The following is a 26241-nucleotide window of genomic DNA, read 5'->3' on the forward strand; positions in this document are numbered from 1 at the left end:
TGTTCATTGATCAACGGAAACAATCAAGGGAGAGGCGACCGTCTGCTTTGAATCTGCAGCTTGATACGTCATCATCATCCTACTTACATACAAATCCCTCTTCCTCCAATTCACTCACAGTGGTTTCTCAGCTCAGTGACAACCCGCAAATAGCACATTTAAATTCCATGCGAGTTAACACAATCACACTAAACACACATAAACGAATAGCTTTCCTGTATCTGGGATAGAACACGAACCCCAAGGGCAATACATTTTCCAAACGCAGCCAGAAACGCCGGGACTCATCTCGTCAAACATACAGTAGACACCTTTCCCTGTCACAACATCTAGAAGTTTCCACAGTTGAAGGTTTAATCACGTCGCGGCGGCAGGGCATCAGGATGGGTGGTGAGAGAGTGGCGAATCCATTACAGTGGTAATCAACAGAGAATGGGACAGGAGGGCAGAGGGGGTGGAGAGCTGCCAGGTAGGCAGGCTGGTGGCACACATAGTGGGGAGGAACAACAGCATGGGCATGTGGTACTGTACCCAGACAGACAGACAGACATACAGACACAGATCCCCCTCTACATGCTGCCTCATGGTTCCATCTGTTAGTGTTAGGGGGCATGGGTGGAGAAGAGGGGGAGAGCAAATATGACGACGGAAGCATTTCTGCCTCCAGTAAGTGTGTGTGTTTGGGGGGATTGTGTGTGTTTGTGTGTGTGTTCGTGTGTGTGCTTCTGAGTGACACTGAAGACATTCAGTGTGACAACTGTGAGTGTGATTTGGGAATATTGTAGGGTAGATGTTCAAGGCTACATGGGATTTATATCCTCTCAAAACATGTTGTACTGGCCTAGTCCAGGGTTCCGCAACTGGCGGCCCACGGGCCAAATTATTGTATTTTTATTTGATTATGTTTTCTGAGCAAAAAAATTCATGAAACGTAAATCTTTTTTTTTTATTGTTGGACATAAAAGACTGTAAAAACAACAGCAAAACAGCTCCAAGTGATTTACATTTTCTAAATCTGTTCCAAAATATTTCACACATAATAATGAGATATGTGATCATATACAAATGTAAGCAAGGTTTGAAATGATTATGTTTTAGTCAAATCTTATATCTGTTTAGACTTGCAGTCTTCAAATTATTTGTCATTATGTTCCAGCCCCCTGACCATCCACTCAAGATTTCTTTATCTACAATAGTTGATGATCCCTGCCCTACTTCATGATTTATTTGTGTGAGTATACGACTGAAGGATATAAGATCATTTTAGGGCTCAGAAATGGAACAACTACAAGACAATCCAATAGATCGGATTGAAATTTGAGCGACTGAGTGGTTTCAACTAACGTGAAGGCATTTTCTGATGGGCCGAAGTCGAGCTCTGTAAAAGAGGGTCTGGGGGAGTCATCTGGAAAAGACGGTCTTACTTTGTAGCCGTGAACCTTAGCTTTGCCTTTCCAGGGTCAGATGACTTTAATCCAAAGAGAAGTGTTCAAAGAGAGCCCAGTAGGTGGACAGATCAAAGAAACCCAGTACCAGCCAAAGTCCGTGTTCTTTAACAGTGCATTTCCTGTGAATCCAACACTACTCTACCATACCCCCCCCCCCCCCCACGTCTCAAAGAGAGACGGGAGAAATTTGGGGAAATGGAAGGATGAGAGGAGAATGATTCTCCCGTGGTAACACTTTGATATAGGATTTGAGGAACATAAAGTAATGCAATTTTCTAGAAACGACAAGAGAGATAGTGGGCTGGGTGTTGAAGTTGCTACAAGGGTATTTTGCTATAATATGGAAAAGTAGTTTGAGTTTAGAGACTTGTTTTTATATACACTTTAAAATACAGTCCTCTTCCTAAGAAATAGGAAAACAAGATGGACTGGTAAAGTAAGTCACCTGGTTTTCACAACAAGGCCGAAACACATTGGGATATAAGCTACATTTGAGAATGCATTAATTTTGATGGATGGAAATAAATGCAGCTGAAATTGAACAGTGCACATCACATTTGAAGCCAAAGTCGTGTAGCAATACTCAGCCACTGAGGTAATAAAGAGAGAATCTCTGACTTAATCAATCTTGGGATTTGGCAGCAGCCTGGACTTTAAGAAGTCATATTATTCTCCTCGCCACATTATTCCATCCTGAAGGTCTGCATCTGTTTTCACAACGGTCTTCTGTAGCTACTTCTCTGTTCTTCTTTCTCCCTCGTTCTCGTACCATCTTCTCTCCCTGTCTCAATGTCTGTCACTCTCGCTTCTCTTTCTCTCTGCAGTCTCTCCATCTTTCTCCTTGACTCTCTCCTTCTCTCTCCCACTGTCTGCAACTTTGGCCCTCTTTTTTCTTTTTTCGCTCTAAAAACAAAGGTACCCCAGACGAGAGAGATCGTACACGAGGGGCATGTGAAATCCACTCAGACAACTGAGTATTATAATGTCATGCACCCTTAAAGGTTAATACAGGCTGTTCCCATGCAATAGACTTAAGCCTTTGATGATAACCAATTCATTTCACAGAGATAGTGGCGCAGTTGAAGGGAATTGATGCCACTGGGGATAGCCTCTCTCTCTCTTCTCTCTCCACTACTTATTCTCTTTCTCCTTCTCTCTCTTTCAAATCAAATCACATTTTATTTGTCACATAATACAACAGGTGTAGACCTTACAGTGAAATGCTTACTTACAAGCCCTTAACCAACACTGCAGTTTTAAGATTTAAAAAAATAAAACATTATAATAATAATACATTTTTTATTTAAAATAAATAAAAAACACACAAACAAATTATATTTAAAAAAAAATCATAGCTCTCTCCCGGCTTTCCTCTTTAGCAACAGCTTTGTCCATCTTTATTCACTGTAAAAAACTATGTAATGACGTTGCTGTTCAAATGAAGTTGATTGGAATGATTTGAAAATGATGCTTTAGTTCGTTCAACCTATTCTATTCAATTTGCCTGAAATCAAATAACTAATTCGACAGATTAATGTGATTTTTAAAGTTGATTAAAGGTTCTAACAGCAGTGGGACAATGTAGCGACGGCAGCCTATCAGAGGAGTTTGAGGAGTGGCATATTGGAGGCGTGGCATATTGGAGGCGTGGTTTTCAATTTGCTCTTTTTGCCCCACCACGAGCGTAAATGTAATTCCAGTTAATCTAGTCTATTGTATTCTTCATTCAAACATACCATGTACCTTGTCAGCATCTGTAATGATAATTGTGTAAGTGCATGTGATACTACTAAAGATAAGGAAGCAAATGTCTTTTTATGATCTTATCGCACCTACATGTGACAGTCTTGTGTGGAGAATATGTAAATATTATTTATATTTCTGAACAAACTTATTTTCTTGTTTTATAGAGAATTTATTAAATTGCTTGTAACCCAATTGGATAGCTTATTCTAAACTAAAAAAGTGAATTTGGAACAAGATGAAAAAATGGGTTGTATTTCATTAGTTTTTTTATTAGGTTTAATCAAAGGGGAAAAGTAAGTTGAGTGTTGAAAGCAATAGGTTGCAACTTGAGATATACTTTGGTATTAATAAAATAAAACAGTTGCCATTGAATCACATGCAGTATTTGGTTTCAACAAATGTAGTATTTTCAATTGAGAAAACCTTAGTTATTTACCTGGATCCAGGAAGTATTTTTTTTCTAGGTTGATCCATTTTTTACAGTGTTTCTCTGCATACTGTATCTCTCTTTTTTCCTCCACCTCTCTCTTGTTTCCTTCCCTCCATCTCTCTCCAATCCCACCCTGTCTCTCCACCCCCTCTTCTCTCTCCCCCACATGGTGTCTACTCTCCGGTCTGTGATCATGTAAATACCAGATGTAGTGGGGTCCTTGGGCCAAAGTGCTTCACACTAGGGTCTGGGCAGTCAACCAGAGATGCCCTGAGCATGGAAGAGAGGATTTCAATGATAATAATCCTCTGAAAATTGCCATTGGCCTGGGTTAGATTTCATCTGAACCAGATTTTAGCGGTATAGTGCTGATCCAGTGCCTTCTTACACTGATTTAGATGTGTTATCAGTGGAAAACGTCTATTTTTAATGGCATCGGCGGTGGGGGATAGATGAAAGGATGTGTCCACATGCAACAACCACACACTGTACACAGATAAGCACACATATCCACACATCCCACCACCACTTCAGATCTGCAATAGTCTCACCAGAGGGTTCACCAGTGGGGTACAACAGCAGCAGGACTGACCTAGATTTTACACACATATATAATGCAAGGCGGTTGCACGTACGCTCACACACACAGATTCATGCACACACTCATGCACGCACACAGGCACACATGCGCGCACACACACAAACCTGTCTGTGTTCTGTTAAATTAACGAAGGGCAGAGGAGAAACAGTCCTTCCCGTTTAAGTCTTTTTTTGTTGCTGTGTTGATTGTTTTGCACTGTTATTGTTACTGCGGCTTATTTGAAATAATCTTGCTCATGATACCTCATTTTCTACTGCGGTTGAGCTCTTATTTTCTGCTATATATCAGATTTGAAAAAAGTTAAACGACAAGAGCTTGGGACTATCAGCATTTTTGTCAAAATGTATTTATTGACAATGTTCTCTACCTATATAGTATATCATAAGTACTCCAATTCATGTTGTTAAGTAGAGAACACCATTCAAGTCAATGAGGGCTCGGAACATTAAAGCCAATTATCTCAGAATCATCTTTTAACCGATAGAACCTTTATTGTCAAGCCCTCGACTCTCTCTCGTGCCACGAAGCTGTCTAAACTTTGGGTCTGCACTACCCCTCTGCATCAGGGAGCCAGAATTAAACAAGTACAGGTGCGAAGGGTTTACATCATCACATAAAGCAGTCATCATATCGCTGTTGCCATGGCTACAGCTTTCTAGCAGCTCCAGAAGAGGTGGAGGAATGACTGACAGCTGTGACAGCTGTGTAATCCCGCCGGCCCCTCTCTGGGAAGAAACACAATCTTCATTAAAGCCCAGCCGCTCAGCCTAGCCGTCCACCGTAGACCCACCAACCAGAGAGATGAAGACAGGGAGAGATGGGAATGGAGTGGGAGGACTGAGTTTGGATTCGTAGAGCCAGCGCTTGATTAGGATTATTGTGACATGAAGAACCCGGGGGGAGGTTTCAAGGCACAGGCGGAGGCATGGTGAAAGACGCAAGATTTGTAGTTCAAATAAACAACAAACAGTCCAGTATTGTTTGGTATCTCAAGTAGCCAACCAGCTGAGAGGCAGAGGTGATGAATGGAATGGAATTGCAATGGTGATGCTCACTGGATAAATATGACACGTACAGATGGCTTAATAGCCAGTACATTAGTGGATAGAGCCATGGATAAAAACAGGCCTTACTCTTGTAATCAGTCATGTTTGATCCATGTCTCCGTGGCAAATGTCGTCACAGAGGTCAGCACCAACTCATGTCATCCCTCATTATCTTGGTCTCTCCTGACACGCACGAATATCATCCTACTGTGTTTATCCTGGGTATTAGTCATAGTCGATGTTATTTACAAAGTAGTCATTGTCCAAGTTATTATTGATGGTAATAGCCACTTGTATCATTGTAGAAGGGGCAAAACAATCAATCAATCAGATGTCCAAAATAATTTACAATAGACAAGTGAGACAAACTGCTCATATGACAGAAGAGTGTATGGTGAGAAAACCCTGTGGCACATTCAAGAGTATTTCCTAAAAGATTCTAGAGAGGTCAAATGTGGCATGATGAATTACTGTGCCCTGTGATGCCTGGCTGCCGGTTGGCTTCATGAATTCTCATAGAGACCTGTGTAGTGACAACACGAAGGATGAAACAACAAGAAATACCTTCTAATCAAGGTTTTCCATTGTGCCAATAGCAAATTGTTGTGGTTTCACTGGTTTGTGTGCATAATGAGCAATTTCTGAGTCCAGCAGGTTTTGATTATCCAAACCGCCAAAAGATGACCAAGTTTAATTTGCAGATTTTCTGATAGCCCAGTGAGTGTTTTGATTGGAGGACTGAGAGAAGCAAACAATTACGTTGCTGCTTAAACTGTGTAAATCACAACGTTATTCTTTCTGTAATATGAAAAATAAGAGCAAAGAAATACACCAAAAATAATTGAAAATGATTATCTGATATATAATTGCAGTTCATATTAATCTTACGGAGAGTTCCCTTTCAACACACTGGAGTAATTGTTTTAAATGTGGGTCGAGCCCTAAGCCTCTTTTCACGACACTCTCTTATCATTCACACAACTTTAAGTGTAACATATTTAAAGAAATCCATAAATATCTAGTTGTACCAAGTTACTGTAACAATGTTCTGGAAATATCCGTGAAAAACAGAGGGAGAAAATAAAGGGAGAGAATAGAGGGAGAGAACAGAAAACAGCAGATCCCTCACCCTGAATCTGTCACATGTTTGTAGTGAGCTATAAGTGGTGGTGTGATCTACAGGAATACTCTTCCTGCATTCCTGCAACCCAAGCATGAGCTATTACCAAAGGGTTTAGAGGCGCAAAAGCCAGTAAATGCGTCTCTCTATAGGTGTGAATGTGGAGTTGCTAGTGCACGTGTGTGCATGCGTGTGTACGTGCATGTACGGGATGGGTGAGCATGTCTGTGAGCGAATGCCAGAGACCTGGTGTGAAGTGCCATGCATGAGCCCTGGCCCCACGCCCAAACACCCACGTGAGCCAGGAAAGAGGGAATGTGGAAACAGAGAGAATGGATGGATAGAGGAAAAGGAGAGGAGGAGGAGGAGGAGGAGGAGGAGGAGGAGGAGGTGGTCAGGCAAGGCTGCCAGCTCCCGAACACATTGACAGATAAATGAATGGATGGACGAATGGATGGATAGATGGATGGATAGATGGATGGAGGGATTACGGAGGAGAACAACATAAAGAAAGAGCAACGAATCAGCCATGCGGAATAGACACTGTAGATTTATAGATGAACGGATACCAGAGAATTAGAGTGAACGAGTGGAGAAGCCAGAGGATGCATCTACAGTAGCTAGCAAGGGAGCCAGAACAGCCCTGTGTGTTGACCAGGCCCCATGCACCCTGCCCTGCCCCGCCATGGCTTTCCTCTGCCTGGGTCCATCGGCTGCCCTCGCTCTAATCCAGTGGATTTTCATAAGTGATTAGCCCATGCGTGTGTGAAATTGACATTAAAGATGGTAGTACTGTGGGGAAGGACCCTACAAGCCTCAGATCTCAGACACCAACAGCTCTTCCTGTACAAACACCATCTTAAAAGGGCTAGATGGCCAGGGATTCATGTCCCAGTATCACCAAGACAAGGTTAAAGAGATGCTAAACACAGGCCCAACCGGGTTAACAGTATATTACAGAGTGTTTTCAAGCATCAGGGATCTGCTAGCTATAGTCCGGTTAGAGCTACAGTAGCACTTGAGAACTGACAATTGTTGTCAGCTAACCACTTGATGGACCGTTCAGCATCCTACCTCAACACTTATAACCAATATGCAAAGCAACACTTCAGTACTAGATACTGTACAATTATTATATAAAACATATGTAATACATGCCTGTGGTTCTCACTGTTAACCATACCATCATCAGATTCCATTCTCAGATATTGGCCCGTCAGGCAGAAGCAGAGATTGTCCTTCATTCTCATGTCTGACCCAGGAGGCTTGAGCGTTCGATTCCACTACCATAGATTAAATCAATCTGTATTTACACATGATTACACGGAGCAGTATATTAATTCACCCTGGGATCACTGAGATAATGAAAGCAAAATGCATCTGGCGCAATATGGTAGGCCTTCATTACTTTGTATATTCATTGCATGCTACAGCCCAGCAGAGAATAGATTTCAATTACATTTCCATCACGCCATTGGTAATAATATACAAATAAGATAAGTAAAATCCAAACTCATACAAATGTATAAAAACGTAATCAAATGCGGTACATCGTTGGGCCTATGATGCGATATGATGCAGTCAATGAACTCACCACAGAACTAAAACTAGATTCCCAAAACATTCCAATACAATGAGCACACAAGTCGTGCTCGTCCTGAAGTAATACAACTGAGCAGGACTGATGGATGGGTGGATGGAGTGATGAATGGATGGACGGATTTCTCCACTTCTCCACGGTATGCCTTGATTACCATCAGCAGAGCAGAGGTGTGTGGACTCGAGACTCGTCTCACTAAAGTAAATGTCACTGCTCGCTCTCAGAGAGCCCATTTCCTCTCAACCCACTGAAGCTGCCTTATTGCTTCCCACGGGAGATGACAGTCAGTTTTGAATGCTACTCCCAGAGTCTAAATAGCATGTTTCCCAAACACGTATCCACTGACTGAACGAGAAGAGGTCCCCATGTTTCTGCTTTGGCCCAGTATGGATAAAGTAGTTGTCAGTCAAGGCACTGGGAGGACACAACCCTATGTCCCCGCACAATGTGTCCCCCTCGTCACCTGTCTCCGGTCCTCGTCTTTCAGGGGGCACTTGAGGAGATTAATAGGAAAGTGTAGGTCGGTCTATTCAATCATACACTCATCCCTTTAAAGCGATAGAGCTTAAACAGGAGTCAAGGGATAGACTTTCATCAGAATTCTATAATATCCCACAACTTATCCCCTAATATTACCATTGATCTACTTACTCTCACCATACAAACACTAGTACATACAAGTAATAAATACCATTAAATACACGCTAAATACATTTATGACCTAGCTGCCGTCTAAATATCATATGTTGTGAGCTGTTGGAATATTGTAGAATATGGTGTAAATGTGCAAATCCTCTTAAATCGCTATAAATAAAGTTTTGGGGATAAAGTGTAATCTGTAATCCGGCCTGCATCGCTATATCAGTAAACTCTGCGATTTAGATTAAAGGTAGACCCAGCGATATGATGTAGATGCAGAAAGCACATAAAATAGTGGGTCTATTTCCGCAACAACTAAGCGTGCCGAAGCGCGAGGCTCAACTTGTTTTGGGTCGGTGGCCACTGAAGTGAACCCGTGCACATGCGCAGAGATACTGTGTGTGACCATGTGAGAGCGAAGTCTTGCATCTTGCTCATCTCAATCTCTGTGGTGCTGCTCATGGCAACGTCATTTCGCTGAGTCTTTAAACAAACTCTTGTGCTTCCTGGCCTGCACACTGCTGCGTCTATGTGGGACTGGGCAACTTTAGGATGAATGGGCCGTTTTCACAAAGTACCGTTTTTTTGGGCGACAAGGATACAGCTTAATCTGCTTATGCAACATATGCATGAAAAATAACAGTTTCACCCTCCACTACAACCCCAATGTGGGTCAAAAGAAGAGATTTTGATAACATGAGATGTCAGTGCAGTTCTCTATGAATCTCCATCATCAAACACTTTTCTATGTGATGAAATATCTGTAGAGTTCAAAGGTGCTGTTACAGATGTTACAACAGGGGCAAAACTTGAAACCAACCCCAAACCGTTCATCTTGATACGAAACGAATGTTTCACCCTCCCTTTCCAAGGCAGAAATCTGCTGACGCTGCGTGTAAGTTGTATTGCTGTTGTTGCCGCTCTCCAGAAATATGAATACACCGTGGGCTGCAGTGCTGCTGAGTGCTCAGTTTCCAATCTGGATGTGAGACCAGTCACACGCTAGTGCTTCAGTTATCGCCCATTAGAGCCAAACTGAAAAATGGAATATACAAGAAAACACTTGCATGCCATGATCTCCAACTCCCGAAGGAAATCACCTTCATTTATTCATGGGCTAAATATGCAGCCTGTTGCCATGGGTCTTAAAGAGTGGCCAGCCAATTATAATTCAGAAGCTGGTATGCCCTCAGGTACTATGGTAATGAGGGTCAACATGGGTCATGTTAAAATGCACTCAATAAAATGAAGCTGGGCTCCATAAGGATACATTCAATTGGGATGTTGCCAGAGATATCCCCCATGGCCATAACTTCAGACAGCATCTCTTACTGAGGCAGCTAGACCTGGGCTTGTGTCCTGCCAAAGGCACTTGTCGATCTATAACACTGTACATTCAAGTGATAGCACAAGGCTATTAAAAACCAGGCCTTAATGTTTTTTCAGTACTGCTGTTTTTTTTTCCTGGTAGTTCATTGATTGATTGATTGATTTCTTAATTGATTTGGCCAGATAGTCCACTCTCCTGGAGTCCAAGGTCTGAGTCAGATCCTGAATAGAGAGGAAGGAAGAACACCAGTCACTCTATGGATCTTGGCCCGGGTTTGAATTACCCTGGTCTAGTGGGAGTCTGGAAGAGTGGGACATGCTGTGCTTGTTTTACCATGATAATGACCTTAGGTTATGGTATTGAGTGTCTGACCTTTTCCCTCATATGCTTTCCAGACAGGCTCTGGTGCGTACAACACTACATGACCAAAAGTATGTGGACAACTGCTCATCGAACACCTCATTCCAAAATCATGGGCATTAATATAGAGTTGGTCCCCCCTTTGCTGCTAAACAGCCTCCACTCTTCTGGGAAGGCTTTTCACTACATGTTGGAACATTGCTGCGGGGACTTGCTTCCAGTCAGCAACAAGAGCATTAGTGAGGTCGGGTACTGATGTTAGGCGATTAGACCTGGCTCGCAGTTGGTGTTCCAATTCATCCCAAAGGTGTTCGATGGGGTTGGGCTCAGGGCTCTGTACAGACCAGTCAAGTTCTTCCACACTGATCTCGACAAAACTTCTCTGTATGGACCTCGCTTTGTGCATGGGTGCCTTCCCCAAAATGTTGCTACAAAGTTGGAAGCACAGAATCATCTAGAATGTCATTGTACTGTTGATTTCTCTTCCCTGGAACTAATGGGCCTAGCCCGAACCATGAAAAACAGCCTCAGACCATTACTCATCCTCCACCTAACTTTGCAGTTGGCACTATGCATTCGAGCATGTAGCGTTCTCCTGGCATCCGCCAAACCCAGATTCGTATTTCGGACTGCCAGATGGTGAAGTGTGATTCATCACTCCAGAGAACGCGTTCCACTGCTCCGGAGTCCAATGGCGCTGAGCTTCACACCACTCCAGCCGATGCTTGGCATTCCGCATGGTGATCTTAGGCTTGTGTGCGGCTGCTCGGCATTGGAAACCCATTTCATGAAGCTCCCGATGAACAGTTCTTGTGCTGACCTTGCTTCCAGAGACAGTTTGAATCTTGGTAGTGAGTGTTGCAACCGAGGACAGACGATTTTCCGCTCTATGCGCTTCAGCAATCGGCGATCCCGTTCTGTGAGCTTGTGTGGCCTACCACTTCGCGGCTGAGCCGTTGTTGCTCCTAGATGTTTTCACTTCACAATAACAGCACTTACAGTTGACCGAGGCAGAGATTAGACTAACTGTCTTGTTGGAAAGGTGGCATCCTATGATGATGCCACGTTGAAAGTTACTGAGCTCTTCAGTAAGGCCATTCTACTGCCAATGTTTGTCTATGGAGATTGCATGGTGGTGTGCTCCATTTTATATATCTGCCAGCAACGGGTGTGGCTGAAATAGCCAAATCCACTGATTTGAATGTGTGTCCACATACTTTGTATATATAGTGTATGTTATCATAGCAGGTGGTTGGGACTGGGAGAGCCACTAACAGCTAGGTCGGGTGACATAACTCACTGCTGGAGCCATCGTTAGGTGGAAATGTATTCAGTAACAATGGCCTGTCAGTGCTCTTCACACTGGCCCATCTCATTGAGGGATGACATCAGTCCAGCATCATGGTTACACATACAGTAGCTACAGTGTGTCCACAACACTAGAGGTGTAGCAGTGAGCTACTCGGTTCAATTGTATTTTGAGTTGCAAGGGGTCATCTACATTTCCTTCCTAGGAACACCCATATTGGCACAAGTGGTTGGGAGGCGGGCCAACGGTGTGTCGTCTGTAGGCCTGGTGCGAGATGCACATTCTAGCTGATCACATCTATTTTGTTAGGTGGATAAAACCAGGAATTTGTTAAACAGTAAATGACATAATTCCTGTAATAAACGTGTCTGCCCTACAGCTGGGCCTGCCTGTTTCGCTGGGGCAGGCTGCTGTAATGAGCGAGCTTCTCACAATCTCTCTCCCCCGTGCTTGTATGACATTTCAAAACGCAATTGCGGGGAAAAAAACAAAAACTTTGCAAGCAATTTGTTTTCCATATTAAAGAGAGGGTCTCAGCTTTTTATTTCTCAACGATCATTACTGAGCTCAAAGCACACTGTTTTACAATCAAGATATCTGACATGGGTTTGACCTGGTCAGTCTATGTCATGGAAAGAGCAGGTCTTCCTAATGTTTTCTACACTCAGTGTGGCTAATGTGTTTTGAGTTTCCACTTCTTCAGGTGGTGAATTAGCACCAATTTAATTGGCCTATACTGTCGAAGTCGGAAGTTTACATACACTTAGGTTGGAGTTATTAAAACTTGTCTTTCAACCACTCCATACATTTTTTGTTAACAAACTATAGTTTTGGCAAGTCAGTTAGGACATCTACTTTGTGCATGACACAAGCAATTTTCCCAACAATTGTTTACAGACAGATTATTTCACTTATAATTAACTGTATCACAATTCCAGTGTGTCAGACGTTTACATACACTAAATTGACTGTGCCTTTAAATAGCTTACATAATTCCAGAAAATGATGTCATGGCGTAGAAGTTTCTGATAGGCTAATTGACATAATTTGAGTCAATTGGAGGTGTATCTGTGGATGTATTTCAAGGCCTACCTTCAAACTCAGTGCCTCTGCTTGACATCATGGGAAAATCAAAAGAAATCAGCCAAGAACTCAGGAAAAAAATTGTAGCCCTCCACAAGTTTGGTTCATCCTTGGGAGCAATTTCAAAACGCCTTAAGGTACCATGTTCATCTGTACAAACAAAGGTACACAAGTATAAACACCATGGCACCACACAGCCGTCATACCGCTCAGGAAGGAGACACATTCAGTCTCCTAGAGATGAAGGTACTTTCGTGCGAAAAGTGTAAATCAATCCCAGAACTACAGCAAATTACCTTGTCAAGATGCTGGAGGAAACAGGTACAAAATTATCTATATCCACAGTAAAATGAGTCCTATAAAGTCAACAAAGTCAAGGTACTGGAGTGGCCATCACAAAGCCCTGACCTCAATCCATTAGAACATTTGTGGGCAGAACTGAAAAAGCGTGTGCGAGCAAGGCCTACAAACCTGACTCGATTTGACTCAGTTACACCAGCTCTGTCAGGAGGAATGGGCCAAAATTCACCCAACTTATTGTGGGAAGCTTGTGGAAGGCTACCCAAAACATTTGAACCAAGTTAAACAATGTAAAGGCAATGTTACCAAATACTAATTGAGTGTATGTAAACTTCTGACCCACTGGGAATGTGATGAAAGAAATAAAAGCTGAAATAAATCATTCTCTCTACTATTATTCTGACATTTCACATTCTTAAAATAAAGTGGTGATCCTAACTGACCTAAAACATGGGATTTTTCCTAGGATTAAATGTCTGGAATTGTGAAAAACTGAGTTTAAATGTATTTGGCTGAGGTGTATGTAAACTTCCGACTTCAACTGTATATAATATTAGTGCACATACAGATGAAGGCAAATTCATCTCTATTGAACAAGTCCAATTTTGACAGTAAAATATGACAAAAATTTGCCGCATTAGCCTAATTGTCAACTCAAAATTCATGTCAATCACTGGATTAGGTTGCATATCCAAATACATTGAATTTCTGCTTGGACATGTTAGATGTAACAACGTATTTATTGAATACCATCTCAGTAGTCTATTATACTTGTTAAAAGGTTCCACCCCTTTAAAAAATAAATCGCTTAAAATTACATACCCAGATCTAACTGCCTGTAGTTCAGGCCCTGAAGCAAGGATATGCATATTCATGTTACCATTTGAAAGGAAACATTTTGAAATTTGTGGAAATGTGAAAGGAGTGTACGAATATATAATACAATAGATCTGGTAAAAGATAATACAAAGAAAAAAACAACCTTTATTTTGCATATTTTTTGTACCATCATCTTTGAAATGCAACAGAAAGGTCAGAATGTATTATTCCAGCCCAGGTGCAATTTTGATTTTGGTCACTAGATGACAGCAGTGTATTTGCAAAGTTTTACACTGATTCAATGAACCATTGTATTTCTGTTGTATCAAAATTGTGCACTCTCCTTTAACAATAGCATGGTATTATTTCACTGTAATAGCTACTGTAAATTGGACAGTGCAGTTAGAGTAACAAGAATTTAAGCTTTCCGCCAATATCAGATATGTCTATGTCCTGGGAAATGTTCTTGTTACTTACAACCTCATGCTAATCGCATTAGCCTACGTTAGCTCAACCATCCCATGGAAGGGACACCGATCCCGAAGAAGTTTAAAGCATTGTGAATGACTCTATAATGACTTTAGAAGATGATGACTCAAATGTACTCTATGGTTTGACGCAGCAGATTTGTTCTTTGGGGGTAACCAATGGGACAATTCTGCGCCGCCCTATGGGACTCCCAATTACGGCTGGTTGTGATACAGCCCAGGATCAAACCAGGGTCTGTGGTGATGCCTCTAGCACTGAGATGCTGTGCCTTAGACCACTGAGCCACTCAGGAGCCCTTTGTAATGTATTCATGCTTCCCTACAACACAGCAGGACATTTGCCAACTGCATTTCTACGTCATTACAAGTTGCTTGATGGTATTCAAATTATATTGGTGAATATTTGATAAGATGTCACATATGAAGATACCTCTTCAATTGGAAGAGTCACACCAAACACTGTTGGTTTGATGGTGTCATACCAGTACAAGTCAGGACAGTTGGAGTATCCCCATTTAAATCCCATGGTGTCCTAGTGAGAGTTCAAGGAGTGGGGTAGCGTAGTTCCAAAGCCTCATTTGTTGTGTACTCTAGGTTGATCTCTGGACTTGAACGGGACACACAGTCACACTGTACACACACTGATAATTGCCTTGGCCTCCGATGGGCACGCATGCTGGTGCAATCCTGACAGCTCCGCCCTACAGACTACAGCAGTACTGCCACTCCACTAACGGAAACTAATGAAGCGCACACAGCACCAAACTGCAAGAGGAATTCCACCCACAGTATGACTGTGTGTGTGTGTGTGTGTGTGTGTGTGACTGTGTGTGACTGTGTGTGTGTGTGTGTGTGTGTGTTTGTATGCTAGTGTGTGTGTATGTGAGTGTGTGCGTGTGCGTGTGTGTGTGTGTGTGTGTGTGACTGTGTGTGTTTGTATGCTAGTGTGTGTGTATGTGAGTGTGTGCGTGTGTGTGTGTGACTGTCTGTGTGTGATTGTGTGTGTGTGACTGTATGTGGCTGTCTACGTGTGTGTGTGTGTGTGTGTGTGTGTGTGTGTGTGTGTGTGTGTGTGTGTATGTGTGTGTGTGTGTGTGTGTGTGTGTGTGTGTGTGTGTGTGTGTGTGTGTTTGTGTGTGACTGTGTGTGTGTAAGTGAGAGATATGGGATAGAAATAACTGTGTGATAGAGAGCCTTAAACCCCCCAAGGATCTATTCAAGGCTTGTAACACTACTATACACCACCATATCATCCTCTTACTCTTTCACAATCTCCTCATTATCATCCACATCATCATCATCATCATCACTGCCTTCATCAACCTTATTCTCAACAGGTTTCTCCTCCTTCACCTCATCATCATTGTCATCATCATCCTCATCTTCTTCAAGAACATCATTATCAAGACTGTGGCAGCCAGTGCCTGTTTTCGTTTTTGTCATTTAAATAGAACCCTCCGGAGGAAAATATCCCTGAATTCACTGCACCTCAAAACATAGATCATATTTTCATGAAGCCAATAAAAGCAACGTGAGCCAATTCCCTATAGTTTGAAGACAGAGCTGTATTTCAGCAACTCATCACTATGCAAACATCACAGCAGCATTTGTCACCAGAATATTCCCTCCTCCACTGACTGCACTCTATGAAATGTGCATAAACATAATCATATTTTATGAAAAGAGCTGAAATGCACAAAAAGTTGTATGCAAATGCAATGATACCACATTTCAGTCATTTAGCAAACACTCTTTTTCAGAGCAACATACAGGAAGTAGTGAGTGTATACATTTTTCATACTTCATCGTACTGGTCCCCTCGTGGGAACTTAACCCACAACCCTGGCCTTGCAAGCTCCATGCTCCAACAACTGAGCCACACAGGACACATTTTGATAAAAGTGCTTGAAAGCACATAAATAAATTGCTCTACTGTAGGTCTCCAAGCTCTGTGGCATCGCCAAACCAAAGAAGACAAATGTAAATATATATTTTTTTATTCTAAAATTCTAAAACAAATAAAAACTTCTATCCTAAAATCAATAGTCTTCCTTTAGTTGGAAAGAACAGAAAGCCTCCTCACAGAGGGTTACATATCACAGTGAAGACCTAATGTGATGTGGCTATAGGCAGTATGAGGTATGTGTGTGTTTGTGTTTATATATTGTGTTTGTGCAGGTGTGTGTGTGTGTGTGTGTAGCGTGGGAGAGAGGGGTGCAGTGGCGTGGGAGAGTGGTGTAATCGTAATGATCTACAGTGGGAAAGATCTAGCCCCTGATGCTCCATTTCTTAGGGTAGGGCTGCTCCCTGGAACGTCTTTCTTGAGCAAATCCCTAGTCCTTTAATCTCCTTACCCAGCTACATCCTCTTTAAAGATGCATAAAGTGCGAGACACAACGACATTCCATCGATTCAGGACTGGCGCTGGGCTGAGCTGTTCAGTGGGTTGGGAAGGGGGAGGGTTATTTTGCCCTCATCTAGTCCTATGAGGGGGAGGGAGGTGGTGGGGGAGGTGAGCAAGCGAAGGGTTAACTATCACCTCGAGGGCCAAGGAGATTTTCCAATATATTTTTAAAAGCACTCGTAAGTGCCTCAAGTCTCCCTGGGCATGATTATTCCTGGCTCAGATCTTCTAATTATGTGAGAGGAGCCGTACATTACTCATGCATTGCACTTGTTCATATCAGAGGTGATCAGAAAACACTCTGCAACCACCCATCCCATTTCATCTCATGTTTGCAATCAAACAAAAAAATGTTGTCTACTACTGTGCTCCGACACATGTACAATCATCCAGATATGGTGCAACCACACATCTCAACTACCAATTCATCTAAGAGACAGAAATGTAAGTAATCCAGTCAGAATGGATCACGCTTACTAATAGACTTCTGGTGGATTTCTCTGTTAGCGCTCTCTGCCTCGTTCTCCCATGATAGCTTGCTATTCAAGTCTTCTAGACTTCAGTTACCATGTGCAAACTATCAGCTTGTGAGACTAGTTCAAGGGACAGGGAAAATGAGCTAATGCATTAACAAGGGGGTTTTAAGGACCTTGAGACCTGCTCTAATTTTCAAAAGGTTCACAGAGAGGAAATGAGAACAGAAAATATCGTGCCCAAGCTGAGTGTCTTGTCCACAAGCTTTTTCAATACTGAATACATAGTCACCATTGACTATTGAAAACATGTTCCTAGAAACACAATATTCTGCTTAGACTTCAATACTGCAGATGTTCTATTCTGATTGCCATTAAAGTCAAACAGTACAAAACAACAACCAATCTGTCTCTAAGTCTCTCATAGTACAATATGAGCCCAGTACCTGTTTCCCAGAAGTACACAGACTTGGTGTCCTCTACCATCTGTGTGTTAGCCCTCCAAGTACCACAGAGCAGTAGTACTGTCACCCAGAGGAATGTGCTGCCCCCTGTCCTTATACTGGGGGTCCCTCCTGCACCCCTCCACCTCCACCCTAGCCCCATGGTCCTCTCCAGGGTCAACGTAAGTCCACACTGTCAAAAGGTCACCGCAGGGGAAGATAGCCCAAGACGTGCACAGGTCTGACAGGCCAAAAAAAGAGAATAGTGTGTGATTTGTCCCACTAGAGTAAGGGACTGGTGCTTCCTCTTCTGAAGGGCAGATCAAGAGATTACTCCTCTTGTCCTCTATCTCCCTCCTCTTCTCTTCTCTTCTCCACTCTTTACAGGGTATTCCCAGAGGAAGGTTGTCAGTGAGAGAGGGTAGAGGTCCAGAGGAATGATAGAGTCTTGCTCCTCCATGCTCTCTGGTGCTGCCGTTTCTGCCTCTGTCCTCTGGCTGTGGAGCTGTGACAGTGGCTGTGCGTCTGCAGTGGTACCTCCTCCCTTCCTCTCTCACACGCTCTCTCTCTCCCTCTCTCTCTCTCTCTCTCTCTCTCTCGCTCTCTTTCACTCACTCTCTCTCTTTCTGTCTCTCCATGCTCCAGCTCACTCTAATTTTTACACACACAGTCCCTCTCTTGCCGAGGGTACAGGGATGGAAGCGTCTTCTGTTCCACTCCTCACTAGCAGCGCTGAGAGGACAGCTGGAGACCAACGTTCAAAATGAGCAGAGGAGCTATTGCAAGCACAGCTTCCAGGTTCAGAGACAGTGCAGCGCAGGGCGGGAAGAGATAGAGATGGGGGAGATGGGGAGATATAGGGAACATGTGTGTGTGTGTGTGTGTGTGTGTGTGTGTGTGTGTGTGTGTGTGCATGCGTGCGCGGGGGTGTAGACTGTGTGTGAGAGAGAGGAGAGATTTGTAAAACCGATCAGCAAAATCAAGCAGATATAGATAGATTGGTGGGTATCTGGATTTTGTCTCTGTTGTAGGGTATTAGGCTTATAGATAGCACTGCAGTGCTTCAAAACAGAACAGAATAATACCATGGTGTGCATAATATCATTTCCAGGCTCTTTGCACAGTCTATTTGGGTTACTGTGTTGGCGTTTCATTCTATTTTGAGACTGAAAAGCGTGACACAGACTTGACAAAGCAACTTCACAATCGTTAAGTGCCGAAATATTCTAGTGACGCTCCAATGACGTAGTCATACAGACTGAACGTCAGACGGAGACGGAGAGAGAGAGAGAGAGAGAGGGGGATATAAGTAGGGGGGAGAGGCAAGCAGCTAGATATCCCTTGCCTCAGCTCTCCTCTCCTTCCCTCCCCTGTAGTCAGAGAACATGTAGCATGTTCCCTGGCCAGGAGCCCAGGCTAAGACCCTGCCCATGTTTCTGACCTGCAGACACGTGGTTCTGCTTAGCCGGTTTGCTTTAGCTAGCTTTAGAACAGGCGTTAGCTTAGCGAGGACAACCACTTCAGAGGGTATGCCAGCATTAGCTACATTTTCACAGACTGAGGGCTGCCATACTGGAAAAAACACTTGGTAGACCAACGTTTACCGATTGGTGGGTCAATAGAATGGTCATGCCCAGCTTGGTTCCTGGTAAACATGGTTTTGTCACAAGAAAAGTTGCAAGAACAGGTGGGTCACAACATAAAACGTTTAGTAAACACTAAAGTCACGCATTTACAACTCATCTGGGATTAGTCGAGAGAGGCCATTAAGGACACACAAAGGGCCCAAAAAGTGAACATAAAGTAGAACCTCAATGTTTTACAGAAAAGTATTTTCTTCTAATTTGTCCTTATCACTGCCCATTCCATTCCAATTTAAGCAAATGTCAAAATGTCAATATTTTCTGGGTGAAACGTAGACACGCAACCATTTATTCATTTCAGAAACATTACCTCTAACTATGACATCTAGTGTTAAAAAAATTTTTTGATACAAGTGTATACAAGGGGACAGTTTATTTTCAGTTCACCAAGAACAACCTAAAAACCTAACTTCTGCTATTGTCTTCACATTTTTCAGTAGATGTTTTTCTATGCCTTTGGTTCCTGGACAAATGATAATGCATGATTAATGAGGGAACAGGGTAATCACCTAGTAGCACTTTTTTATGGCAGTCACATTGTCTCTGACCGTGTGTGTATGTGTGTGTGTGTCAGTGTGTGTGTGTGTGTGTGTGTGTGTGTGTGTGTGTGTGTGTGTGTGTGTGTGTGTGTGTGTGTGTGTGTGTGTGTGTGTGTGTGTGTGTAATACAAATCCAACCAATCCCTTCATCTTTATGCCAACATTATACTGGGCCAAATATCCAAGAGGGTGTTCATTACAGCAAAGAAATCGATTCAGGGATCAGCTAATGGACTCCTATAATAGAGTAATGGAATCTACACTTTGTTCACACTTTGACTGGTGATCAGGGTTGAATATTTTCCCAGTATTTTACAAATGTTCCATAATAAATCACTTTTCTCTCGAATATTTCCTGCAAGTGTCATTCAAAAGCATTTTAAAGCATATAAATAGGCCTATGTGTCACGATCGTTGGAAGAATAAATGGACCAAGTGTGTGTGCGCAGTGTGCGTAGAGTTCCACATGTCTATTTATCGAAACTCACCAAAACAATACAGAAACAAACGAAAGTAATGGAGTGCTCACAGGCACGACACAAAAACAAGATCCCACAAAAACCCAGTGGGAAAAGGCTGCCTAAATATGATCCCCAATCAGAGATAACGATAGACAGCTGCCTCTGATTGGGAACCATACCAGGCCAACATAGAAATGAAAAAACTAGACCCACCCTAGTCACACCCTAACCTAACCAAAATAGAGAATCAAAAGGATCTCTAAGGTCAGGGCGTGACACTATGTCTGGATTTGATTCGAGCATTGATTAAAAAAATTCAAGCCTGATGCAACCTGAGCCTGATTAAATACATTTTATGAGCCCTACATTAAAGACATTTTTTTATTTTACCTTTATTTAACTAGGCAAGTCAGTTAAGAACAAATTCTTATTTTCAATGACGGCCTAGGAACAGTGGGTTAACTGCCTGTTCAGGGGCAGAATGACAGATTTGTACCTTGTCAGCTCAGGGGTTTGAACTTGCAACCTTCCGGTTACTAGTCCAACACTCTAACCACTAGGCTACCCTGCCGCCCCATTTAATGAACCCAAGCCCAAAAAATGAAAAATTATTGTTCTGTTATCCAATACATAAGCAATATGCATTACGCACAACAGAAACACAACAGAAACACATAAAAGCCCTTAGATATAGGCCTAGTTATGCTCTCTTGGGTAAATAAATTAAACAATCTCCAGTAGGCTAGTCTTTTTGAGTGTGAACTGTACTGTATTGTATTATTTATTTTTTATTTTTTATTTTATTTCACCTTTATTTAACCAGGTAGGCAAGTTGAGAACAAGTTCTCATTTACAATTGCGACCTGGCCAAGATAAAGCAAAGCAGTTCGACACATACAACGACAGAGTTACACATGGAGTAAAACAAACATATAGTCAATAATACAGTATAAACAAGTCTATATACGTTGTGAGCAAATGAGGTGAGATAAGGGAGGTAAAGGCAAAAAAAGGCCATGGTGGCAAAGTAAATACAATATAGCAAGTAAAACACTGGAATGGTAGATTTGCAGTGGAAGAATGTGCAAAGTAGAAATAAAAATAATGGGGTGCAAAGGAGCAAAATAAATAAATAAAAATAAATACAGTAGGGAAAGAGGTAGTTGTTTGGGCTAAATTATAGGTGGGCTATGTACAGGTGCAGTAATCTGTGAGCTGCTCTGACATTTGGTGCTTAAAGCTAGTGAGGGAGATAAGTGTTTCCAGTTTCAGAGATTTTTGTAGTTCATTCCAGTCATTGGCAGCAGAGAACTGGAAGGAGAGGCGGCCAAAGAAAGAATTGGTTTTGGGGGTGACCAGAGAGATATACCTGCTGGAGCGCGTGCTACAGGTGGGTGATGCTATGGTGACCAGCGAGCTGAGATAAGGGGGGACTTTACCTAGCAGGGTCTTGTAGATGACATGGAGCCAGTGGGTTTGGCGACGAGTATGAAGCGAGAGCCAGCCAACGAGAGCGTACAGGTCGCAATGGTGGGTAGTATATGGGGTTTTGGTGACAAAACGGATTGCACTGTGATAGACTGCATCCAATTTGTTGAGTAGGGTATTGGTATTGGTATTATATAGACTGGAAATATGCACCTCGTTCAAAACATGATAAAGCAGGGAGAGAACATGTGATTCTGTTGCAGCACATGCTGCCTACAATGTATAGACTAGCTAAATAGATTTTCATTTGTCCGAATATTTCCCTTAATACAAACATTTCGAAAAAACTGTTTTGATTCGAATATTTTAGAATAAGGCTGTAACGTAACAAAATGTGGGAAAAGTCAAGAGGTCTGTATATACAGTGCATTCGGAAAGTGTTCAGGATCCTTGAACTTTTTTCACATTTTGTTACAGCCAATTTATAAAGTGGATTAACTTCTTTGGGACTGGGGGGCAGAATTGAGTAGCTTGGATAAAAAGGTGCCCCGAGTAAACTGCCTGCTACTCAGGCTCAAAAGCTAGAATATGCATATATAGAAAACACTCGGAAGTTTCTAAAACTGTTTGAATGATGTCTGTGAGTATAACAGAACTCAAATGGCAAAAACCTGAGAAAAAATCCAATCAGGAAGTGGGAAATCTGAGGTTTGTAGTTTTTCAAGTCATTGCCTATCGAATATACAGTGTCTATGGGGTCATATTGCACTTCCCAAGGCTTACACTAGATGTCAACAGTCTTTAGAACCTTTTTTGAGGCTTCTACTGTAAAGGAGGAGAGAATGAGAGCTGTTTGAGCCAGAGGTCTGGCAGAGTTCCATGAGCTGATCACATGAGCGCCTTCCATTGCATTTCTGAAGACAAGGGAATTCTCCGGTTGGAACATTATTGAAGATTCATGTTAAAAACATCCTAAAGATTGATTCTATACATCGTTTGACATGTTTCTGCGAACTGTAATATACATTTTTTGACATTTCGTCTGAACAAGTGATCGCGCATTATGCATTTGGATTACTGGACTAAACGCGCAAACAAAAAGGAGGTATTTGGACATAAATGATGGACTTTATCGAACAAAATAAACATTTATTGTGGAACTGGGATTCCTGGGAGTGCATTCCGATCAAGATCATCAAAGGTAAGTGAATATTTATAACTTTCACGTTCTGACCATTGTTCTTTTGTGTTTTCCTTGTTTTAGTGTTGGTCAGGACGTGAGCTGGATGGGCATTCTATGTTGTGTGTCTAGTTTGTCCGTTTCTATGTATGGCCTGATATGGTTCTCAATCAGAGTGCGTGTCCAAAGCCCAGTACTCCCTGTTTCTCCTCCCCGCACTCGCCCTGAGGTGCGTGTCCTCGGCCCAGTACCACCAGTGCCGGCACCACGTACCAGGCCTACAGTGCATCCCACCTGTCCAGAGCTGCTAGAGTCTCCCGCCTGTCAAGAGCTGCTAGAGTCTCCCGCCTGTCCAGAGCTGCTAGAGTCTCCCGCCTGTCCAGAGCTGCTAGAGTCTCCCGCCTGTCCAGAGCTGCTAGAGCCACCAGTCTGCCAGGAGCCGCCAGAGCCGCCAGTCTGCAAGGAGCCGCCAGAGCCGCCAGTCTGCAAGGAGCCGCCAGAGCCGCCAGTCTGCAAGGAGCCGCCAGAGCCGCCAGTCAGCCAGGAGCTGCCAGAGCCGTCACTCAGCCAGAAGCTGCCAGAGCCGTCAACCAGCCTGAGCTATCTCTCAGTCCTGAGCTACCTCTCAGTCCTGAGCTACCCCTCAGTCCTGAGCTACCCCTCGGTCCGGAGCTACCCCTCGGTCCTGAGCTACCCCTCGGTCATGAGCTACCCCTAGGTCATGAGCTACCTCTCAGTCATGAGCTGCCCTTCAGTCTGGAGCTGTCCCTCAGTCCAGAGGAGTTTCCTCAGTCAGGAAGCACCCCTCAGTCCAGAGGCGCTCCTCAGTCCAGTGGGGCCCTTTGTTAGGGTTCCTAGGCCAAGGTCGGCGGCGAGGGTCGCCACTCAAAGGACGCTAAAGAGGTGGACAAAGACAATGGTGGAGTGGGGTCCACGTCCAGCGCCAGAGCCGCCACCGTGGACAGATGCCCACCCAGACCCTACCTTATAGGTTTAGGTAGTGCGGTCGGAGTTCGCACCTTGGGGGCGGGGTACTGTCACGTTCTGACCATAGTTCTTTTGTGTTTTCCTTGTTTTAGTGTTGGTCAGGATGTGAGCTGGGTGGGCATTCTATGTTGTGTGTCTAGTTTGTCCATTTCTATGTATGGCCTGATATGGTTCTCAATCAGAGGCAGGTGTCAGTCATTGTCTCTGATTGGGAACCATACTTGTTTTGTGTTGGTGTTTGTGGGTGGTTGTTTCCTGTCTTTGTGTTCTCTGCACCAGATAGGACTGTTTCGGGTTTTGCCACGTTTGTTGTTTTGTAATTGTGTTCATGTTTAGTTTCTCTTATTAAAAACCATGAACTCTAACCACGATGCATTTTGGTCCTCCTCTCCTTCGACGGAAGAAAGCCGTTACAATAACGCTATTTCTGACTTTTCTGACACCTCTCCTTCTTTGGAAAATGGCTGGATGTTTTTCTGTGACTAGCGCTGACCTAACATAATCGCAAGGTGTGCTTTCGCCGTAAAGCCATTTTGAAATCTGACACAGTGGTTGCATGAAGGAGAAGTGTATCTATATTTGCATGTATAACACTTGTATCTTTTATCAATGTTTATTATGAGTATTTCTGTAATTTGATGTGGCTCTCTGCACTTTGAGACAATGTATTTCTGATCATAACACACCAATATCAAATGAGGTTTTTGGACATAAAGATGAACTTTACCGAACAAAACACACATTTATTGTGTAACATGAAGTCCTGTGAGTGCCATCTGATGAAGATCCTCAAAGGTTAGTGATTAATTTAATCGCTATTTCTGTTTTTTAGTGAGCCCTCTCCTTGGCTGGAAAATGGCTGTATGGTTTTCTGTGACTAGGTGCTGACCTAACATAATCGTTTGGTGTGCTTTCGCCATAAACCCTATTTGAAATCGGACACTGTGGCTGGATTTACAAGAAGTTTATCTTAAAATGGTGCAAAATACGCTACAGTCCCACATATCCCAAAGAAGTTAACTAGTTTCCCCCCCATAAATCTACACACAATACCACATAATGATGAAGCAAAATTTGGTTTTTAGACATTTTTAGCATCCATGGAATCAAAGAAAACCCTTAGTGCATGCCTCCTAATGAATAATAAATGACCACTTCCGGCTGCGAATTAATCAGGAGGCGAAGAACAACAACACTCCTACTGTATCAGCAGAAATTAGTCATTTTGTTCCCGAGTTCCATAGTTCACCTAGCCACCGGTGGCGCTGGAGTGCATGTAAAAGGTTTTGAACATTAGTTTTCACATTTGAGCAGGATTTCTTGTTGCATAAACCCACAACATATTATCTTTGATAGAACAAGGCCAACACGTGCTTGAATCCTTGTTTGGTTTGCAGTCTGGAGAAATACATTTTCAAGGGAATATAAGGTATACCTGAAGAGCCAAGATGGTTAACCCTTCAACAAAACCAACCATAAACGTTTTGCCAAATGGTTCATACCTCTCACATCCCATCAGGGTGAAACAGCTTAATTGAGAAAGTCAGGCAGCCAGCTCCAATCCCCGTCCCTGTCCCAGTGCTCCAGTCCTGCTGTATTCTGCTTCATTAATTAGAGCTCCATAAAGGGATTGAGAGCAACGTCATCACAATAATCCCATAGTACTTTTATCTCATTCGTGACACCAGCAAGACTGGTGTCTCTCAAACAGCACATAGAGAGGCAGGGTTCCTGCATTAAATATCAGGACAGAGGTACTGTATCAATAACACATTCGTGATTTAAATACAGCATGCCGTATAGGAAATGGCTCCCCGCTGGGTCGTTCAAATAAACTCACTGCTCACAACCACATAGCCTACCCATACACTCACATTCATATATACATATACGAGCCAACCCCCCAGTATCATACATGGCAACCTCAGTCTTCCTGTAGGTGCGTATTCACTGTGGGATGACCATGAGTCATAAAGCAAGGGACGATGACAGCAGTGCCAATGTCAAACAGGGCTGCCAGCCTACGAGGCCCCACAACCAGGGCTCAAGTGTCTGATTCTTGGGAGAAAATGACTTCTTTCCATAAGCATTGTCAAGCAGTCTTTGTACAGCACATACTGTAAAAAATCTCCCCAATCAATCTCTAGAACTACTTGGTCTATATTTCAGATATGTCCTTTGTGGCCACATGCTTATAATGTACAGTTGTCCTCTATATGAGTACATATTGAACTACTAGAACACTACACCCTAACAAACACACACAATTGAAGTGGGTGAAATGGTTAAGTCTAGCTCTAGGAGTCTATTTGACATGTTCAATAACCCAAATAAATACATTTTGAGTCTAACTGATCCACGCTA

At 42.9% G+C, this 26241-nt stretch overlaps 1 protein-coding gene across 5 annotated transcripts in view; it reads right to left on the reverse strand.

The window, feature by feature from the left end:
• LOC109902035 (thrombospondin type-1 domain-containing protein 7A) overlaps positions 1 to 18446 on the reverse strand; it is a 95853-nt gene extending 77407 nt beyond the window's left edge. For 2 of the 5 annotated variants that reach the window (XR_004203064.1, XM_031790356.1), the window contains exon 1: positions 17643 to 18446. Coding sequence is in view for 4 of the 5 variants with exons in the window: in XM_031790356.1 (XP_031646216.1) it covers positions 17643 to 17802 (160 nt within the window). In the remaining variant the exon portion in view is untranslated. The remainder of the gene's footprint in view (positions 1 to 17642) is intronic. The other 3 variants (XM_031790361.1, XM_031790369.1, XM_031790376.1) reach the window with 2 other exon arrangements.
• Positions 18447 to 26241: the final 7795 nt, after the last annotated feature.

The sequence above is a fragment of the Oncorhynchus kisutch genome, linkage group LG2 (assembly GCF_002021735.2).
Source record: "Oncorhynchus kisutch isolate 150728-3 linkage group LG2, Okis_V2, whole genome shotgun sequence".
NCBI lineage: Eukaryota > Metazoa > Chordata > Actinopteri > Salmoniformes > Salmonidae > Oncorhynchus > Oncorhynchus kisutch.